The sequence below is a fragment of the Natrix helvetica genome (genome assembly GCF_964273705.1).
Source record: "Natrix helvetica genome assembly, chromosome: 1".
Classification (NCBI taxonomy): Eukaryota; Metazoa; Chordata; class Lepidosauria; order Squamata; family Natricidae; genus Natrix; species Natrix helvetica.
In genome coordinates, this window is record NC_138548.1 from 79,606,741 (window position 1) to 79,622,888 (window position 16,148).

A 16,148-nucleotide genomic window follows, 5' to 3' on the forward strand; every position below is an offset into this window, starting at 1 on the left:
CAATATCCATGCATCTTCTCTTGCTTAATCAAAAAGAAAAATGATTATCTACTAATTGTACAAAATATACCGCATAGACTTTCCTTAGACCTATTTTAATTTCTTAGCTCCACAGGGAGCCCAAGCAAAGCTGTTAAAGAAGAGGAAGAAATTAAATGAGATAAGATCCTCTACTCCACTGAAGGGACTTCTGGATTAGGATCTCTATGTTCAAGTGGCTCAGCCGTCTATTCGGCATGTTTCTTTTTCTTCCAGAATTTTCTCTCAAAATGCTGAAAAGGAATGTTCGGAAGCAACCGGAAAGATTTACATTTCTAGTTTTGAGAGTGAATGAGTGAGCGGGAGAGAGAGAGATGTCATGTAAAAATCATTCTAGCCTGTCTTCAGTAAGGAAATGATTATCTTGATTTGCTTAATACAAGCAGTCCTCGACTTATTGCTATAACAGAGACTGTCCATTATAGTCATAAGTCATTATGATTGCAAAGTAGGGTGCGTAAAACAAGCCCGTTGTTCGCTCTGGGGTGTTTTGCCAAACAATCAAAGTAAAGGCCAGCTTTGAGCAAAAGTGCAGTCATATGACCATGGGACGCTTCAAATGGCCATAAATGTGCTGTCACATGATTAGGGGTGGTGGTCGCTACCAGTTCACTAGGTCGCTACCAGTTCACCAGGTGAACCAGTAGTGGAAATCACAGGTGGCCCCCTCCATCTGCCTTGGCTCTACGGCATCCCATTTAGGCCCTCTTTTCGCCAAAAGCGCAGGAAGGCTAACTTCATGTGTGGAGGTAGCGCAAGCGAAGCAAGCATGCGCAAGGGCAATCACATTTGCAAATCAGTACGGAAGGTAAGTGAATACCACCCCAGAACAGGTTGTAAATCAAGGCTACCTGATTGAATGGGAATGATAACAGCTGTGAAGAAGACGTAAAAAAGAAAATCTGAAGCCAAATACTTGCGTTGGTGCCTTGTATGAAAATTTAGAAGAGATGCTTCCTCATTTGGCATAGGCTGTAAGAATTGGGAGACACTGGGAAATGAAAACCCATGGTGTGGATGTTTGGAGTTTGCGATGGTGGAGAAGATACTAGCTACCAAACAAAATTTAGGATAAGCAGAATGATAGCAGAAAAGTTGGAATTTTTTTAGAATCTTGTCAAAGGCATTTAAAAATATCAAGAGGCTTGGGAATGTCATCTGATAAATATGTCATTGAGCCACGGTGGCGCAGTGGTTAGAATGCAGAACTGTAGGCTACTTCTGCTGTCTGCTGGCTGCCTGCAGTTTGATCATTCAAATCTCACCAGGCTCAAGGTTGATTTAGCCTTCCATCCTTCCTAGGTTGGTAAAATGAGGATCCAGATTGTTGGGGGCAATATGCTGTCTCTGTAAAACGCTTAGAGAGAGTTCAGAATTCAGATATAAGGCCTTTTTCATTCTGTGTATTAGAGCGCAGATCACTGGAAACTGGATTTATCTCTTCCCAAATATTCTTGTGGCACTGTTGTTTGGAAGTGTGCAATGGAAAATCTGACAATTCTGCTTTGTGCTTTTGGGCGGGCAATGAAGAACTTAGAAGTTGTTTAAATCTAACATGATAGGGGAAAATGAATGCATTTTCAGTTTTTTGGGGAAGAAGTAGACTAGTGTTCAAGGCAGAATGAGAGAGGGGCAGATTTTCAGGACTGAAGTAATCAACAGATGCAGAGAAATTGTTCTTTTGTATTTCTGGATGAGCGTTTGAAATAAAACGTAAGTGTAGAATGTTGGCCAGGGCTTATGTTCCTACTTTGAAAATTCATGTCTCTTTTAATTCACCACAATTTCAAATAAGTACCATATTGAGAACACCGACTGTTTCTTCCTCTCATTTAATAGGCTAAATTGATTTGACTACAGTACAGCTGAAAATTGGCATAACTTTCAATAACCTCTGCAACAGTATTCTCTGGCACCGAAAAGGGAACTTAGCTGTTCTTTTAGCACAATTTTGGCCCACTTTTAGTGATATCGCCAAGTGGTTACTTGTTATCCAGAGTAGAAACGGATCTTAAAAAGAATTACGCTGCACATTAAGTTTGGGGAGTTATTAATATGGTGGTATCCCTTCATGCTTTTTATTAGTAATACTATTGTACTAATTATAATTATTACTAAATTATACATTATAATTATTTTCTTCCATTCAGTTGTGTCCAGAGGTTTCTCAGAGGCTGAGTCCCTTGCAGTTTTCTTGGCAGGATTTTTGGGAATGGTTTGCCAATGCCTCCTTCGTAGGGCTAAGAAAAAAAGACTGGTCCAAGGCCAACTAGCTTTGTACCTAAGGCACTAATAGAACTCAAGATCTATTGGTTTCTAGCCTGGTGTCTTAACCATTACATCAAACTTGCTCACATTACAATTATAATTATTAGAACATTTCATATTTTAATCATTACTAAATATAATTAGTACTACAAGTAGTAGTATTACTACTGTACTACTGTTATGTCCTTGGCACGTGTGTATTACTTAAGAAGTAAATATAGCGCAACTTATTGAATGCTCTTCATTGTTTCTTTTTCTTACTTTTCAGTGCTGCCTACTTGCTCATCCCTGGATTTTCACTGTGACAATGGCAAATGCATCCGTCGATCATGGGTCTGTGACGGAGACAATGATTGTGAGGATGATTCTGATGAGCAGGACTGCCGTACGTTAAACGCACAATCCCTTTGTGAGAACAAACAGAATGTCACTGTTGGACCTGCAGTCAGCTTTTGGAGATGGTTAAGCAGTAGAGTAGCTGTTAGAATAGATGGTGTATGTTTAAAAAAAACAAACCCAGTTATGTGGGTTTGCGCTAACCTCAGTAATTTAGGTTTGTGGTGTTCCTTAATATACTACAAAACTTGACTTTTGGCAGGTGAACACATTTGTGCAAATATTTGAAAGTTGTCTTCTTATGTTACCTTAATCCTAATTGGTGAATTCCAACTAGAGATGTGTATTTCTTATCAAATTATGCTTTGACATTTGCATTACAATTACAGAGATCAAGCTTTTTAAAAATATTACATGTTTCCCAGACTATTTATTTAGTAGGCTTACCAACAGTTGTATTCTCAATGACATGGGCTAATTGGGCTATTATTGTATTTTATTGTTTCATTTTATTTTAAAATAGTCTTTATAATATTTTCAGAGAAATTAAATGAACAGAATAAATATATAATAAAGAATTGCATTAATAGATGTTCCTAAAATGTTTGGTATATACAATATAGGCTTCCGTTGGTGGAGTAAACCACAGTGCTGTGTTTGACGTGTCTTTTTGTGGGTTGTGTTCCTGCAGCTCCCCGGGAATGTGAGGAAGATGAGTTCTCCTGTCAGAATGGATATTGCATACGCAGCCTATGGCACTGCGATGGTGACAATGACTGTGGAGACAACAGTGACGAGCAGTGTGGTTAGTAACCTGTTCTCACCACCCCCACCCCCACGCCTGTAAATAAACCAGAACACAGACTTGGCTGTTTGCCACTGTTTAATTACTGAGATAACGAATCCTTTGGCTGAGGGCCCAGAACAACTCACGTTCAATAGAGCAACCCAGATAATCCAAACGAACAGACACGGCTAGAATACACAGATAGATTTTCTTAACTACTAATTTGAACGGTTGTTTCCTGCAAATGTCCCCTCCCAACGCCTCACCTATAATCTCTCTTGGGAGGGGCCAATCCACAACCACCTGTGCTTAATCATCTTCTGTGAGTCTGCCTACGGAGTTGCTGCTTCCATTTCTTAGCCCTTCTCAATCTAGCATCAGGGACAAACTGCCTTTGATCCTCCCCACTGCTCCATGCCTCAGGCGCCTCCTGGTGGCCAACCAGCCTCTCTGGTCCCTGCTCTGAGTCTGAACCCTGCACAGGGTCCTCCACATCATCCAGGGCAGACTCATATGGTTCCTCGCTATCCGAGTCCATCAGCAGCTCAACCGGATCCTGCTGGACCACAACAGTAACCTGATTGTGATAGGACCAAAGTCTAGCATTTTGGAGTGCCAAATGACATGAGAGGAAAAAATAATTGTAGCACAGATGATTGGAATAGAATTTTTGCATAGGTTTCAGTCCTAACATGGTGGGCTGAAGATCATATATTTTATTCTTTATGAAGACTTTGATGTTATCAGTGCAAAGAGGCAAATGGCTATTCCCAAATCAAGTGAAAACCCAATTTGCAGCTGAAGCAACAAGATGATAATGTCACTATAGATTTGAGGGGGAGAGATTTGCTCTAATATGCCTAAAGAAAGCCCACGCCTTTCTCCGTTTCTTGACCATTTGCAACTGCAGTTTGGCATTACAGCTTCTGGGGCTTTGAAGACTGGTGGGGGGGGGGATGAGATTAGGATACAGATAGACTTTAGGCTCCATGGAAAAAGTTAAGATAGTTTGCTTGGCGGGTTGGGAAATTGGAGTATTTGGGGGTTGTGCTATGTCTCTTCCACGCCACATCAAACACTATTGTAGTACAACTTCAGTTTATCTCTGTAAAAATCTATACTCAGCAAGCAGTCATTATTCTGTGCAATTGTAATATTGGAAGGTTTGGGGATGTGATCTATTTTTAAAAACTTTCACTTGCAGCTCTGAGGGAAGGGAAGGGGAAAATGAAGAGCCATGGTGGCAGCACAGTGCTTAGAATCAGGGGTGGGTTACTGCCGGTATTGTTGCTGGTTCACTGTGCACGCGCACACAGTTGACTGTAAATTGTTCTGCGCATGCGCAGAACATGAATTTTTTTTTAGTAAAATTTAGTAAATTTTAGTAAAATTACTAAAAAAAAATTTTTTTAGTAATTTTTAGTAAAAAATTACTAAAAAACATGCTGACAATGGCAGGGAACCGGTTCAGGGGCGTGGCCAGCCTGTGTCGCTGCCAGTTCTGCGACCAAGGCCAAAATACCACTACCAGTTCGCCTGAATGGTGCGAACAGGTAGAAACCCACCTCTGGTTAGAATGCAGTATTGCAGGATAACTCTGCCCATTGTCGGAGGTTCGATTTTGACTGACTCAGCCTTCCATCCTTCTGAGGTTGGTAAAATGAGGACAGTAGGGTTGTTGCGGGCAATATGCTGACTCTGACTCTGTGAACCACTTAGAGGGAATTGTAAAGCACTGTGAAGTGGTATATAAGTCTAAGTGCTGTTGCTATTTCCCCCTAAGCTCTTCTTTCTGCTGCAGATATGAGGAAGTGTTCAGACAAAGAGTTTCGCTGCACCGATGGTAGCTGCATAGCTGAGCATTGGTTCTGTGATGGTGATACCGACTGCAAGGATGGGTCGGATGAAGAGAACTGCCGTAAGTGCCCTCTCTTTCTTCTCTCTTCCAGCATTTAAGCCCCACGTTCTGCTTCTGGGAATATGTGCCAGGGTTTTTTTTATGATATAAGCACCCGTTGGCCTTAGCCTTGCTGTGTAGGATTGAAAATATATAAACTACTAGTGCAAATCTCTGCAGGCATTTTGCTGTCAAAAGAGCTACTTGAAATGACATCATCCTTCTTTCATTTGATAAAAACATCTGCTTCTAAGCTTTGAAATGATCATGGGTATCAGTTACTACAGCTGTTAATGCTGCTCTTTTATTTCTGTCTTGAAAGAATAACATCTTCTCCCACAGTAATGCTTTTTTTAAAATTGATTCTGATAAATGGAAAAAGCCGTACCGGATTTTTCATTGAAGAATCCCCACTAAAAAGTCCAAGAATTTTAAATTCCATTTTTAAAGGAAACTGACCTCATTTTCAATTATGATTATTCTTGCCTGTTTATTTAAAGAAATTATATATCATGTACTCCAATTTGCATTAAGATTGTTTAAAAACATTTATTGTTGTAGAATCAATGCTTTTCTCATGAAACTCGATTATGATGCTGTATTTTTAAATGGCAAGCAAATGGCATTTTAACACAAGACTATTTTTATCCTACTTCAGTAACTTTGAACTTTAGCATGTTTTGATTAGTTTCACTGGGTATCAATGAGAATATTTCCCTCTCTCTCTCTCTCTCTCTTCCTCCCCCTCCCCCCGCTCTCCCCTTCCTGAGGGGTATACACTATTTAATTTTGCTTTGTTGGTATATTACAGACTATTTTGTTTCTAAATTTTGTCTGTGGGTAACTCTTGGCTTATAGCCACAACTGGGAGTGGAACTCCCATTGCTAAATGAGGCAGTTGTTAAGTGAGTCATGCTAGATTTTACAACTTTTTTTTTTTGCTGTAGTTATTAGGTGAATTGTATGGTCATTAAGAGAAACCATTTTCTACCGCTGACTTTGCTTGTCCGAAGCTATTTGGGAAGGTGCAAATGGAGGTCATGTGGTTCCAGGGCACTGCAACTATCTTAAATACATGCTGGTTGCCAAGTGCCCAAATATTTGTCATGTGGCCATAGGGATGCGGCAATAGTCATAGGACCAAACGTACATCACTTTTTTCAGCCCTGTTGTAACTTTGAATGGTCACTGAGTGAATAGTTGAAAGACAAGGACATTTGATACTGAAGTGAGAATTACAGCTTAATTATATGTAGAATTATTGAGTAAGTGGAGGAATGGAGTGGGATCTAAAAACAGAAAATGAGGAGTTGGAGGATTTTATAACATAACTTTGTTACTGATAAGAGAGTCCAGATATGTGAAAACTAATCAAGAAGGCAAGGGCGAAAGAAGCTTACAGTGTTTTGACCTAACAATCCATCAGTACAGTGTCACTTTTAATTGGTGGGCCTTAGGATGTGGTGAACAACCAATGAAGGAGGGAGGTGAACAGGTGCACACTCACCCATCAGATCATGAGATCGCATGCTTTTGCCGCTAAGTGATAAAAGATGAATGGAAGTCATGACACAGATTAAAGGCAACATTCTTCTTGGATGATTAGGGACAGGTCCTGCATTCCTTCTAACTCTGACCTTGTAGCCCCCTTCCCAAGATGGCAAAACAGGCTATTCTATTCTGATGTTGCTTAGATGAGGGAGGAGGGGAATCCTCTTTAGATCTGAACTTTTCTAACTCTCGGAACTGAACATTTGACATTTTTATTTGAATCTGAACATGGTATGAACCCCTGGTATGCCCAAATATGGGAGGGAGCACACTGCTTCCCTTTTCTGTCTATCGGCTCACCCTAGGAGCCATCCAGGAAGAAAGCCGGTTTTTTTTATGTTGCCTTGTTACATTTGTGTTGCATACGTATGTATGTATGTATTTTTAAAAATGCTTCTGTTATTTTTCTGTTGCTGGTTTGCTCATTGTTTGCTCCAGTTTGTCTATTCACATTTTAAATTTAGCATTGAGGGGGAGGTGGGTCTAATTTGGTTATCATCCTTCCTCAGTTGGGATGGAATATTCTAGGAGAAAAGATGAAAGAACCTAGGATTCAAATGATAGCCCTGCAGGTGACTTGGGTGTAAAACACACAAGATTTTACATGTAATGAGTGTCTTAAACAGGGCCTGGAAAGCAAATTGACCACATCACAACTTCCATTCGTAATGTTAATCCAAAACCATGCAGAAAGTTATGTTGGAAAATTTTGAAATTTTGCTCAAAATGGGGTTTATTTACCATATGGCATATCCTACATAAACAAGCGATATAAATTAACATATCAACTAGATTAAGTAGAAGCCAATGAAATATAAAGGTTAAATGGATCCGTGTTCAAATATCAATTTCTAGGCCATCTAACCATTGAAGCAAAGCATTGTTTATATTAAAAATAAGTCAGGTGCTGGAGCGGTATATGCCCTCAGCTTACAGCCGGTCACAATGTGATCTATATTTTGACATGGGACCCTGTAGTCACACTAAGGGAAGTATGCTGTGCCCCTTTTATACAGAAAGTCCTGGCAGATGCCATGTGAGGTGCGAATCCTATTCAGGATTGTCCATTGCTGATGTGGTAATTCAAAGCCTGGCACCTTTTTTTTTTTTGTGGGGTTATTTATATGTCTTCCTATGTCTGGGCGTTCTGCGACCAGTTGGCTTTCCATTGGGAATTGATGTTAGTTGTTGGCCTGATAAGTGCCAGTGGGGGCTTCCTGGATTTGAGTCTTCCCGCTGATAAATGACACATTCGGAATAGGAACAAAGTACTCTGCGAGTGGTTTCATCATTGGAGCTCCTTGTGAAGCCTAGTACATTTTTTGTTTTGTCGTCTTGTAGTATCTTCAAGTAGACTGAGGGAGTTTTATTTGTTTTCTGATTATTAGGACTTTGAACCAGACTTAAGTCTGCTTGACAAAGTGGCTACATTAAAGTAAATGATCAAAGAGGATATAGTTTGTTGTAGGCAACCCCCACTCCAACATCGGGAGGAAGTTATTTTGATAAATGATCTCCAGCACTCTTTATACAATACAATACAATACAATAGCAGAGTTGGAAGGGACCTTGGAGGTCTTCTAGTCCAACCCCCTGCCTAGGCAGGAAACCCTATACCGTTTCAGACAAATGGCTATCCAACATCTTCTTAAAGACTTCCAGTGTTGGGGCATTCACAACTTCTGGAGGCAAGCTGTTCCACTGATTAATTGTTCTGTCAGGAAATTTCTCCTCAGTTCTAAGTTGCTTCTCTCCTTGATTAGTTTCCACCCATTTGCTTCTTGTTCTGCCCTCAGGTGCCTCTTTGTTGCCTTTCTCCCAGTCTGGGTGCACTTGGATCATCTATTTCAAACATCCCTTTACCTATGTTTTATTAATATCAGGGAAACCAGCCGCAGCCTTTGTGAATTGCTCCCTTTCCAGTTTAGCTCCCATTTTCATTCAGTTTTCTCTTTTTTGCCCTTCCTCCCATATCTGAGAAGTTAACTGGATTCTCAGCAGACAGGCAAAGTCTCCTCTCCCACGCCTGTCTCAAGGGCATTTTTCATAATGTGTTCTAGATAGGAGGAACTTCAAAGGGTTTGGAGGGAGAAGACAATAAAAGCGTCCAGCTCCTGAAGGACAAGGGGGGGGGGATCCTGGGAGTGGGGTGCCGGTGTGGGGTGGGATTTGTCTTTTATCTTCAGAGATAATGAGAGCTGGCAAAAAGCCAGAGCTGTAAAGATTTCTGAGCCAGGAAACTCTTGGAGAGGAAGCCAATTTCACTCTCCCCTTGCCATTGGCTGTACTTTTCCTGCTGGTTATTAAAATATGTATTTTCTTCAGAAACCTAATTGTGTTAGAGGCACGGGGTTTAGTGAGATCAGCAAGCTCTCCTGTATATTTCTAAAAGCCTAATGCTTTATTTAAAAAAAAAACCCATAGAAGCAAACTAGAAATTTCCCCTCAGTGTAAACCACTCTTTCCCCACATGGTGCCCTCTAACCTATGCTGAACCATTATTATAATTATCGTCAATTTGATGTATATTCCCATGTTTCTAACCAGAGGGCACTCAAGATAGCTAAGTACTCCTGGGCCTCCGATGTCAAATATATTTTACCACCTCTTGTGCTCCTTTCTGTCTCCTGCTTCTTACGATTTGCAATTGAAAACAGGTGCAGTGCCAGAAAGTGCGACCCGGATGCTGTTAGAGTCCTGAACGCTTTTCCTGGAGTCCTTCTGCTTGAACGTCCTTCCAACAGCCTCCTTTCTGTTGCAGTAGTGATTTTTCAAAACCTTGAATTTTACGGGCTGCTGATGTTTGACTATCTAACACCAAGAATTCTGTCCTCTGGTGTTGGAAGAAATGTCCTTCTGGGTTCAGTTCCAAGTGGGGAAGAAGACACTGTAAATATGGAGGCTGCTTGGAAAGATGGTTTTTATGGTGGACAGGACCACATGGCAAGAGGTCCTGGGGGGAAAGGGGGATCACATGCCTTGAAGATCTTGAAGAAAAAGCGAAGAGATACTGAGAGAGCCTGAGTTTTATACCCTCTCTTGAGCCCTAGCTTGCAGCTTCCTGTTGCTGTGTAAGAAATGTATTTTGATTGGTGGTCAGACTCCCAGCGGGCAGAGGTCTTAGCTAACTTTGTAGGCTGTCTGACTTTTGAGTCCCAAGCTTGGTTGAGCTGTTGCTGGGTGAGGATGTAATAAAAGGGCTTTGGGATTCCTATTATGGCTCTGCCTGAAGGAGGTAGATCTTTGCTATGTAGAATAGACTGGCTCAGGCCTTAATGGCCCATTGGCAAAGGTGGGGAGGCTGAGTTTCTGCCTCCCTTTTAGGGGGAATATTCTGTACTTTTAATATTTCCTAAAATATTTCACTTTTCTAGGAGAGTGATGGGTGCTAACTTCCTATACTGGGGCTTGATTGCATTGGTGAAAGGGTAGTACATCTTTTGTCTTAAATTAAACTGAGTTCTGGACCAATGTTATATGTGCCTAGGAAGAATTCTTCTACGAAACAGAGAGAAAGAGAGATGTTTATGCTGGCATCATTTTGACATAAATGGTACCCTTCAGAGGCTTGCCACAGCAATTCATGGTGACTTCTGCTTAAGAGCATTGGTCGGACAAAATCCTCAAATGAGCAGTTCGTTCCTCTGTTCAATAATACAGCGTGGCTAATTGCAAACCTTTGCATAGTCCTCTCCAGAGATACCGAAAATTATAGCTTTGTATGGCCTAGAAGCTATCTTGGAGGTTAACTTGCTGTTTAGGCTTTTGGAGAACACCATGCCCTCATTCTCTTGAACACAAGGAAAGCCATTGGAATGCTTGTGGTCAGTCACAAATGAGTCTTCACATTAGAGTGTATACATAACCATGGCAATCAACGTATGATAAAATCAGTGGTGGAATTGAATATGTAGTAAATCTACTGACATGTGCTATTTCTATGTTTATTCTGAAAGTGAATGGAAAGTCTATGTGGATTTGCTTAAGTGGATTTTGTTATTGTCCACCTTCATAAAGTGTGCTTCAAATTCATAAATGCCGCTTTTCAGTTGCACAATCCCTGTTGCACTTCAGTATGTAGAGAGAACCTTGTATATGACTCCAGCAACTTTAAACGTGCTAATTCTATGCATGATGACATCTTGATAGGATATGATAAGACATAAGATATATACTATTCTATACAAGCACCTTGAGTATTAGTAAAGGTTTCCTAATTTATATTTCCTAGGCTGTGACATGAAATAATCTTAAAGAATGGTAGTAGATCTTACTGTGTATCTTTTTGTGATTTTTTACAAAACAATGAATGCTTGGTTCCAACCAGGCATTTTGGGGGGGCAGGAGGCCAATTATCACTAGTGTTTGATAACTTTCAGTGTAATGACAGCTTGTGCATGATGCTTTCCACTCTGCTAGGAGCCATGGTGGCGCAGTGATTAGAATGCAGTATTGCAGGCTGGCTCTGCCCACTGCCAGGAGTTTGATTCTGACTGGCTCAAGATTGACTCAGCCTTCCATCCTTCTAAGGACGATAAAATGAGGATCCAGATTGTTGGGGGCAGTATGGTGACTCTGTAGACTGCTTAGAGAGGGCTGTAAAGCACTGTGAAGCGGTATATAAGTCTAAGTGCTATTGCTTTCTATTTTGTGCATCAATTAGGGAATCCCTTGTTAACCTTTTTTTTTCATTCCCCTTTTAGCATCAGATGTGCCAGCAGCAACATGTAACCTGGAGGAATTCCAGTGTGCCTATGGGCGTTGTATCCTGGACATTTACCACTGTGATGGAGATGATGACTGTGGGGACTGGTCCGATGAATCTGATTGCTGTAAGTTATTTGCAGCAAGGGCCTGCAGACTCAGATCAAATGGCATTGCTGTGTTGTTTTTGGGTCAGCTGTGCTTCATTTAACAGAGAAAATTTGTGATGGGCATCTGTCATTCCAATATTCAAAAGAAGAAGCTTTTCAGCGTTCCCTCCAGATAACAAACTGAATCTCTTAAGCTTAATTTGGGCTGAATTAGAGTCTGAATTACCATATGCTGTTTATCTCCGTAGCCTCTCACCAGCCTTGCCGCTCTGGAGAGTTCATGTGCAACAGTGGCTTGTGCATTAATTCTGGCTGGCGGTGTGATGGCGATTTTGATTGCGATGACCAGTCGGATGAGAAAAACTGCAGTGAGTATCTTGGGATTTGTAAATCAAGTCCAGCCTGGGGGCAGCAAGCAAGATAATGGAAAAGCGTGTTGTGAAACTGTTTTGAAATTCTTGTTCATGGTTATTTCTTCAGCTACCTCTATGTGCACAGCTGACCAGTTCCGATGTAAATCTGGCCGCTGTGTTCGGCTGTCTTGGCGCTGTGATGGGGAGGGAGACTGCTCTGATTACAGTGATGAGGAAGACTGTGAGGACTCGGGTAAAAATTGTACACTTGAATGCCTTTTTTTGAGCTAAAATCTGTGCTAAATTCATCTGTCAGTTCTATAATTTTGAACGTTCTTCATTCAGGAATCCCACAATGTTCCCCTGACCAATTTCTGTGTGGAAATGGGCGCTGCATCGGCCAACGGAAGCTATGTAATGGGGCCAACGATTGTGGGGATGGCAGTGATGAGAGCCCTGCCCAAAACTGCCGTAAGTTGATAGTCCTTGACTTACAACCATAATTGCAACTAGAATCTCGGTCATTGAGCTTAATGAAGTCCTGAGGCTGTTTTGCTCAATATCGGCAATCTCAGCCTTCCCAAGATTTGCGGTTGTTAAGTGATCTTGTGGGTTGTTAAGCATAGGGAGTTCTAGGTATGGAGTGCAGATGCCTCAAGGGAATGAGGAAGACATAGGGAGATGCAAAGCAGGCAGCATGTGACTGCTCTCTGTTCAGGATCTGAAAATCCGCCCTGCCAAAATCCAAGAAGGATTTTCAGCCCCTGAGTGAGCACTTGTGCACAGCCTACATTGGTTCTCCCAGTGCCTCCCTCAACACACACACACACACACACACACATACACACACACACACACACACACACACACGAGGCACTCTACACTCCTTACCTCCCCACACTGCCTGTTCAGGGGCTGAGAATCTTGCTTGGATTTTGGCTTCCTTTCATCTCTGGGGGCTGGCTGAAGGAACTCCATGCCTGTTAGCATGGGGCTGAAATTCTTCATGCATGTTTGCTGGAAGCTGAAATCCTTCAGCAGGAAGCTCTTTCAGCCAGCCCCAGAGATGAGAGGGAGTCCACTCAGCAGATAGCATCAACTTGCAACTTTCCTTGCTCATTTATCCATTGCCTTTTTGGGGGAAACTGGCAGAGAAGTTTGCAAACGGCCAACAGGTTGCCAAGCACCTCGATAGCGATTGCATGACCGACGTGGGGTGTGTATGTGCGCGTGTTGACATTTTGCAATGGGCAGAAGTGTTTTATAGGCTATAAAACACCCTTTCTAAGGCCATCATTAATTTGAGTAATTTGAATGATCAGTTAAGTTGTAAATTGGTGGACTACCTGTTAGAATATTCTGAACATTGGGGTGATGACCTAATCTGGTATTTTCACTCCTTCTTTCTTATCTTATCAAACCCTAGTTTGTCTTTTCTGGGGCATTTTTATGTAGGCAAGTCTATTTGTGGAGAAATTTGGCATTCCAGGTGTATATTGAAGAGCCAAGCTAAGCTCAGCCAAGATATAGGAATTATTCCTTTCTTGACAATTCAGGAGCAATTGTTTGTGTGAAATATGGGGTCTCTTTTTTCCACTTGAGAACTCAAACTCTTCTTTCTCCCTTGACTACTACTTTTATAGGTATTTTTTCATAATTTGTCCTAGATAAGAGGAAAATTCTAAAAGAATGGTTGCATTACAATCATTTTCTGCCTCTGATCTTTCCACAGGTCCTCGAACTGGAGAGGAAAATTGTAATGTCAACAATGGGGACTGTGCCCAGAAATGCCAGATGATTCGTGGAATAGTGCAGTGCACCTGCCATACAGGTTATAGGCTTCTGGAGGATGGTAGATCATGTCAGGGTAAGCAGCTTGAGCACTTAAGGGCATCTGTAGGTATGACTTGGAATGAAATTCATAAGCACCTTGCTAAAACGTATAGCACTGACGGGCAGTGGAATTAACCAAGTTCAACTGCATCATTATATGGACCTTTCTGATTTGTATTGATGCTCCCAAATCACTGACCCTAACACTATCAATCAAAGACACTTTATCAACCCTCTCTTAATAGTCTTTTTTTTTTAATTAGAAAAAAGCAAAGTGGAATCAATAGAAAAATGGGAAGATTCCAATGGAAAGAGAATTTTCTGAATTTAAGGAGCAAAAAAAAAAAAAAAGGTTTAAACCAGTAGCTGCATATAATGGCCTTATTTCGAAGTATCTATAGTAGAAAATCTGCGAATCTGACTGAGTTTTTTTTTCTTTATCCTACTACCTAGTTCGATGATGGCGAACCTTTTTGTTGTTGCGTGTCAGAAGTGCGTGCACATGCAAGCAACAGCACACACCTGCACCCATAATGCAATGCGCCTGCGACTCCACCACCCCACGTTCTGCCCCCCTGCCTGCGCACACTCCCTCCATACTCTCCTGCCCCCACCTATGTACCCGTCACCCCCCTCCCCATGCTCTGTTTTGGGCCTAGTAGGCCTCCCTGCAGCTTCCTGGGACCAAAACTGGGCTTCGGGGGGGGGCACCACCCCCACTCATGCACATATGACCCCTCACCTCCTCCTACACATGCACGTGTGTTTCCTGCATGCGTCCCACCCCCACGCATGTGCAGCAGAGACCTGAAAATCAGCTGACTGGCGGGAGACGCACATGCGTGCATCGTGGAGCTGAGCTTGGGCAGCGGTTCGCATGCCCGCCAAGAGGGCTCTGCGTGCCACCTGTGGCACACGTGCCATAGGCTCGCCATCATAGACCTAGTACTGTAATAGGACAAAGAAAAAAAAAGAACTCCAGGGTCATAAAAAGGGAGGGTTTTTAAAATTGCATTCATAATATGAATAGATTACAAATTGTGTAGATTGATGGGCTGGAGATGATTAGTTAAGTGCGTGATATTCTGGGTTATCTTTTACTGTTTTGGTTTTATTATCTCTGCGAGTCGTCTAGAGTTGTGCTTTACAAGTCCGATAGCAATACAAATCTTTGACTGGTGCAGTGGCCTAGCGGTAGAGCTCTCACCTCACAATCAGAAGGCTGTGAGTTTGATCCTAGGTATTTCTCTCTCTGGGCACAATGAGAAAAATATCTGCTGCGAACTCCACATTGGTGACAGGAAGGGCAACCGGCCAGTAAGCACTCAGCTCCATTCAGTTGCCCCTATTCCATCCCAATACGAGGGGTCATTAAAAGACAAAAAACAGCCATATAAATCTTTACAATAAATAAATAAGCATCAAAGGATGGAATCCAAAACCAAACTATTTACCCTTTTTTTCTTCAGTTGTTCACACTCTTTATCCTGTTCTTATTCCAGATGTGAACGAATGTGCAGAGGAAGGTTATTGCAGTCAGGGGTGCACCAACAGTGAGGGTGGTTTCCAGTGCTGGTGTGAACAAGGCTATGAGCTTCGCCCAGACAAGCGCAGCTGCAAAGCTCTGGGTAAGAAAGAGTCTTCAGCTCCAGGCACTGGGGATCATTCAGTGCTTAGAATCCATCCGTGTGCCTGATGGATGACTGCTGGCTTAGTTCATGGCTTCAGTTTCTCCAAGGTGTTTAATTTTCAATTGCTGCTTCCGTAAGGAGGCTAGTCTATTTTTCCACAGCCCGATGACTCTAGTCGGGCTGGACTATCGCTTCCATTATTCCATGACAATACATTTTAGCAGGGACGTGCGGTCAGGGGAGGCAGGGGAGGCAGAGCCTCACCGCTCTCATCATGAAAAGAAAAGAAAAGGGAAAAGGCACACATGGTCTGATTCCCTGCCTTCCTGAGTCAACATGAAGGGGACCGCGGAGCGCGAGCCCTTCATGTTGACTCAGGAAGGCGGGGAATGGGACCACGTGTGCAGGAGGCTGAGGCTGCCTCAGTTTCCTGCACATGTGGTCCCATTCCCTGCCTTCCTGATGACGTCACCAGCCTCACCAGCCATAAACCTCACTGCACATCACTGTATTTTAGGATGTGTTTACTAGACTTAATGGAAGTCCAACACTTTTTGGTTGGAAAAAGCTAGAGTAGGGTTTTGGGGGCAGGGGTTCTATCCCCAGCTGCATGCCTCTTTTGGAAAATAGAAAATGTGA

General features: G+C 42.2%; 1 protein-coding gene across 3 annotated transcripts in view; it reads left to right on the forward strand.

The window, feature by feature from the left end:
• The window catches only part of LRP4 (LDL receptor related protein 4), a 110,708-nt gene that overhangs the window by 64,301 nt on the left and 30,259 nt on the right, over positions 1-16,148 (forward strand). For all 3 annotated transcript variants that reach the window (XM_081937437.1, XM_081937438.1, XM_081937439.1), the window contains exons 3-11: positions 2,576-2,692; positions 3,335-3,448; positions 5,232-5,348; positions 11,582-11,710; positions 11,941-12,060; positions 12,173-12,298; positions 12,391-12,516; positions 13,778-13,912; positions 15,381-15,506. In XM_081937437.1, coding sequence (XP_081793563.1) covers positions 2,576-2,692; positions 3,335-3,448; positions 5,232-5,348; positions 11,582-11,710; positions 11,941-12,060; positions 12,173-12,298; positions 12,391-12,516; positions 13,778-13,912; positions 15,381-15,506 — 1,110 coding nt within the window. The remainder of the gene's footprint in view (positions 1-2,575; positions 2,693-3,334; positions 3,449-5,231; positions 5,349-11,581; positions 11,711-11,940; positions 12,061-12,172; positions 12,299-12,390; positions 12,517-13,777; positions 13,913-15,380; positions 15,507-16,148) is intronic.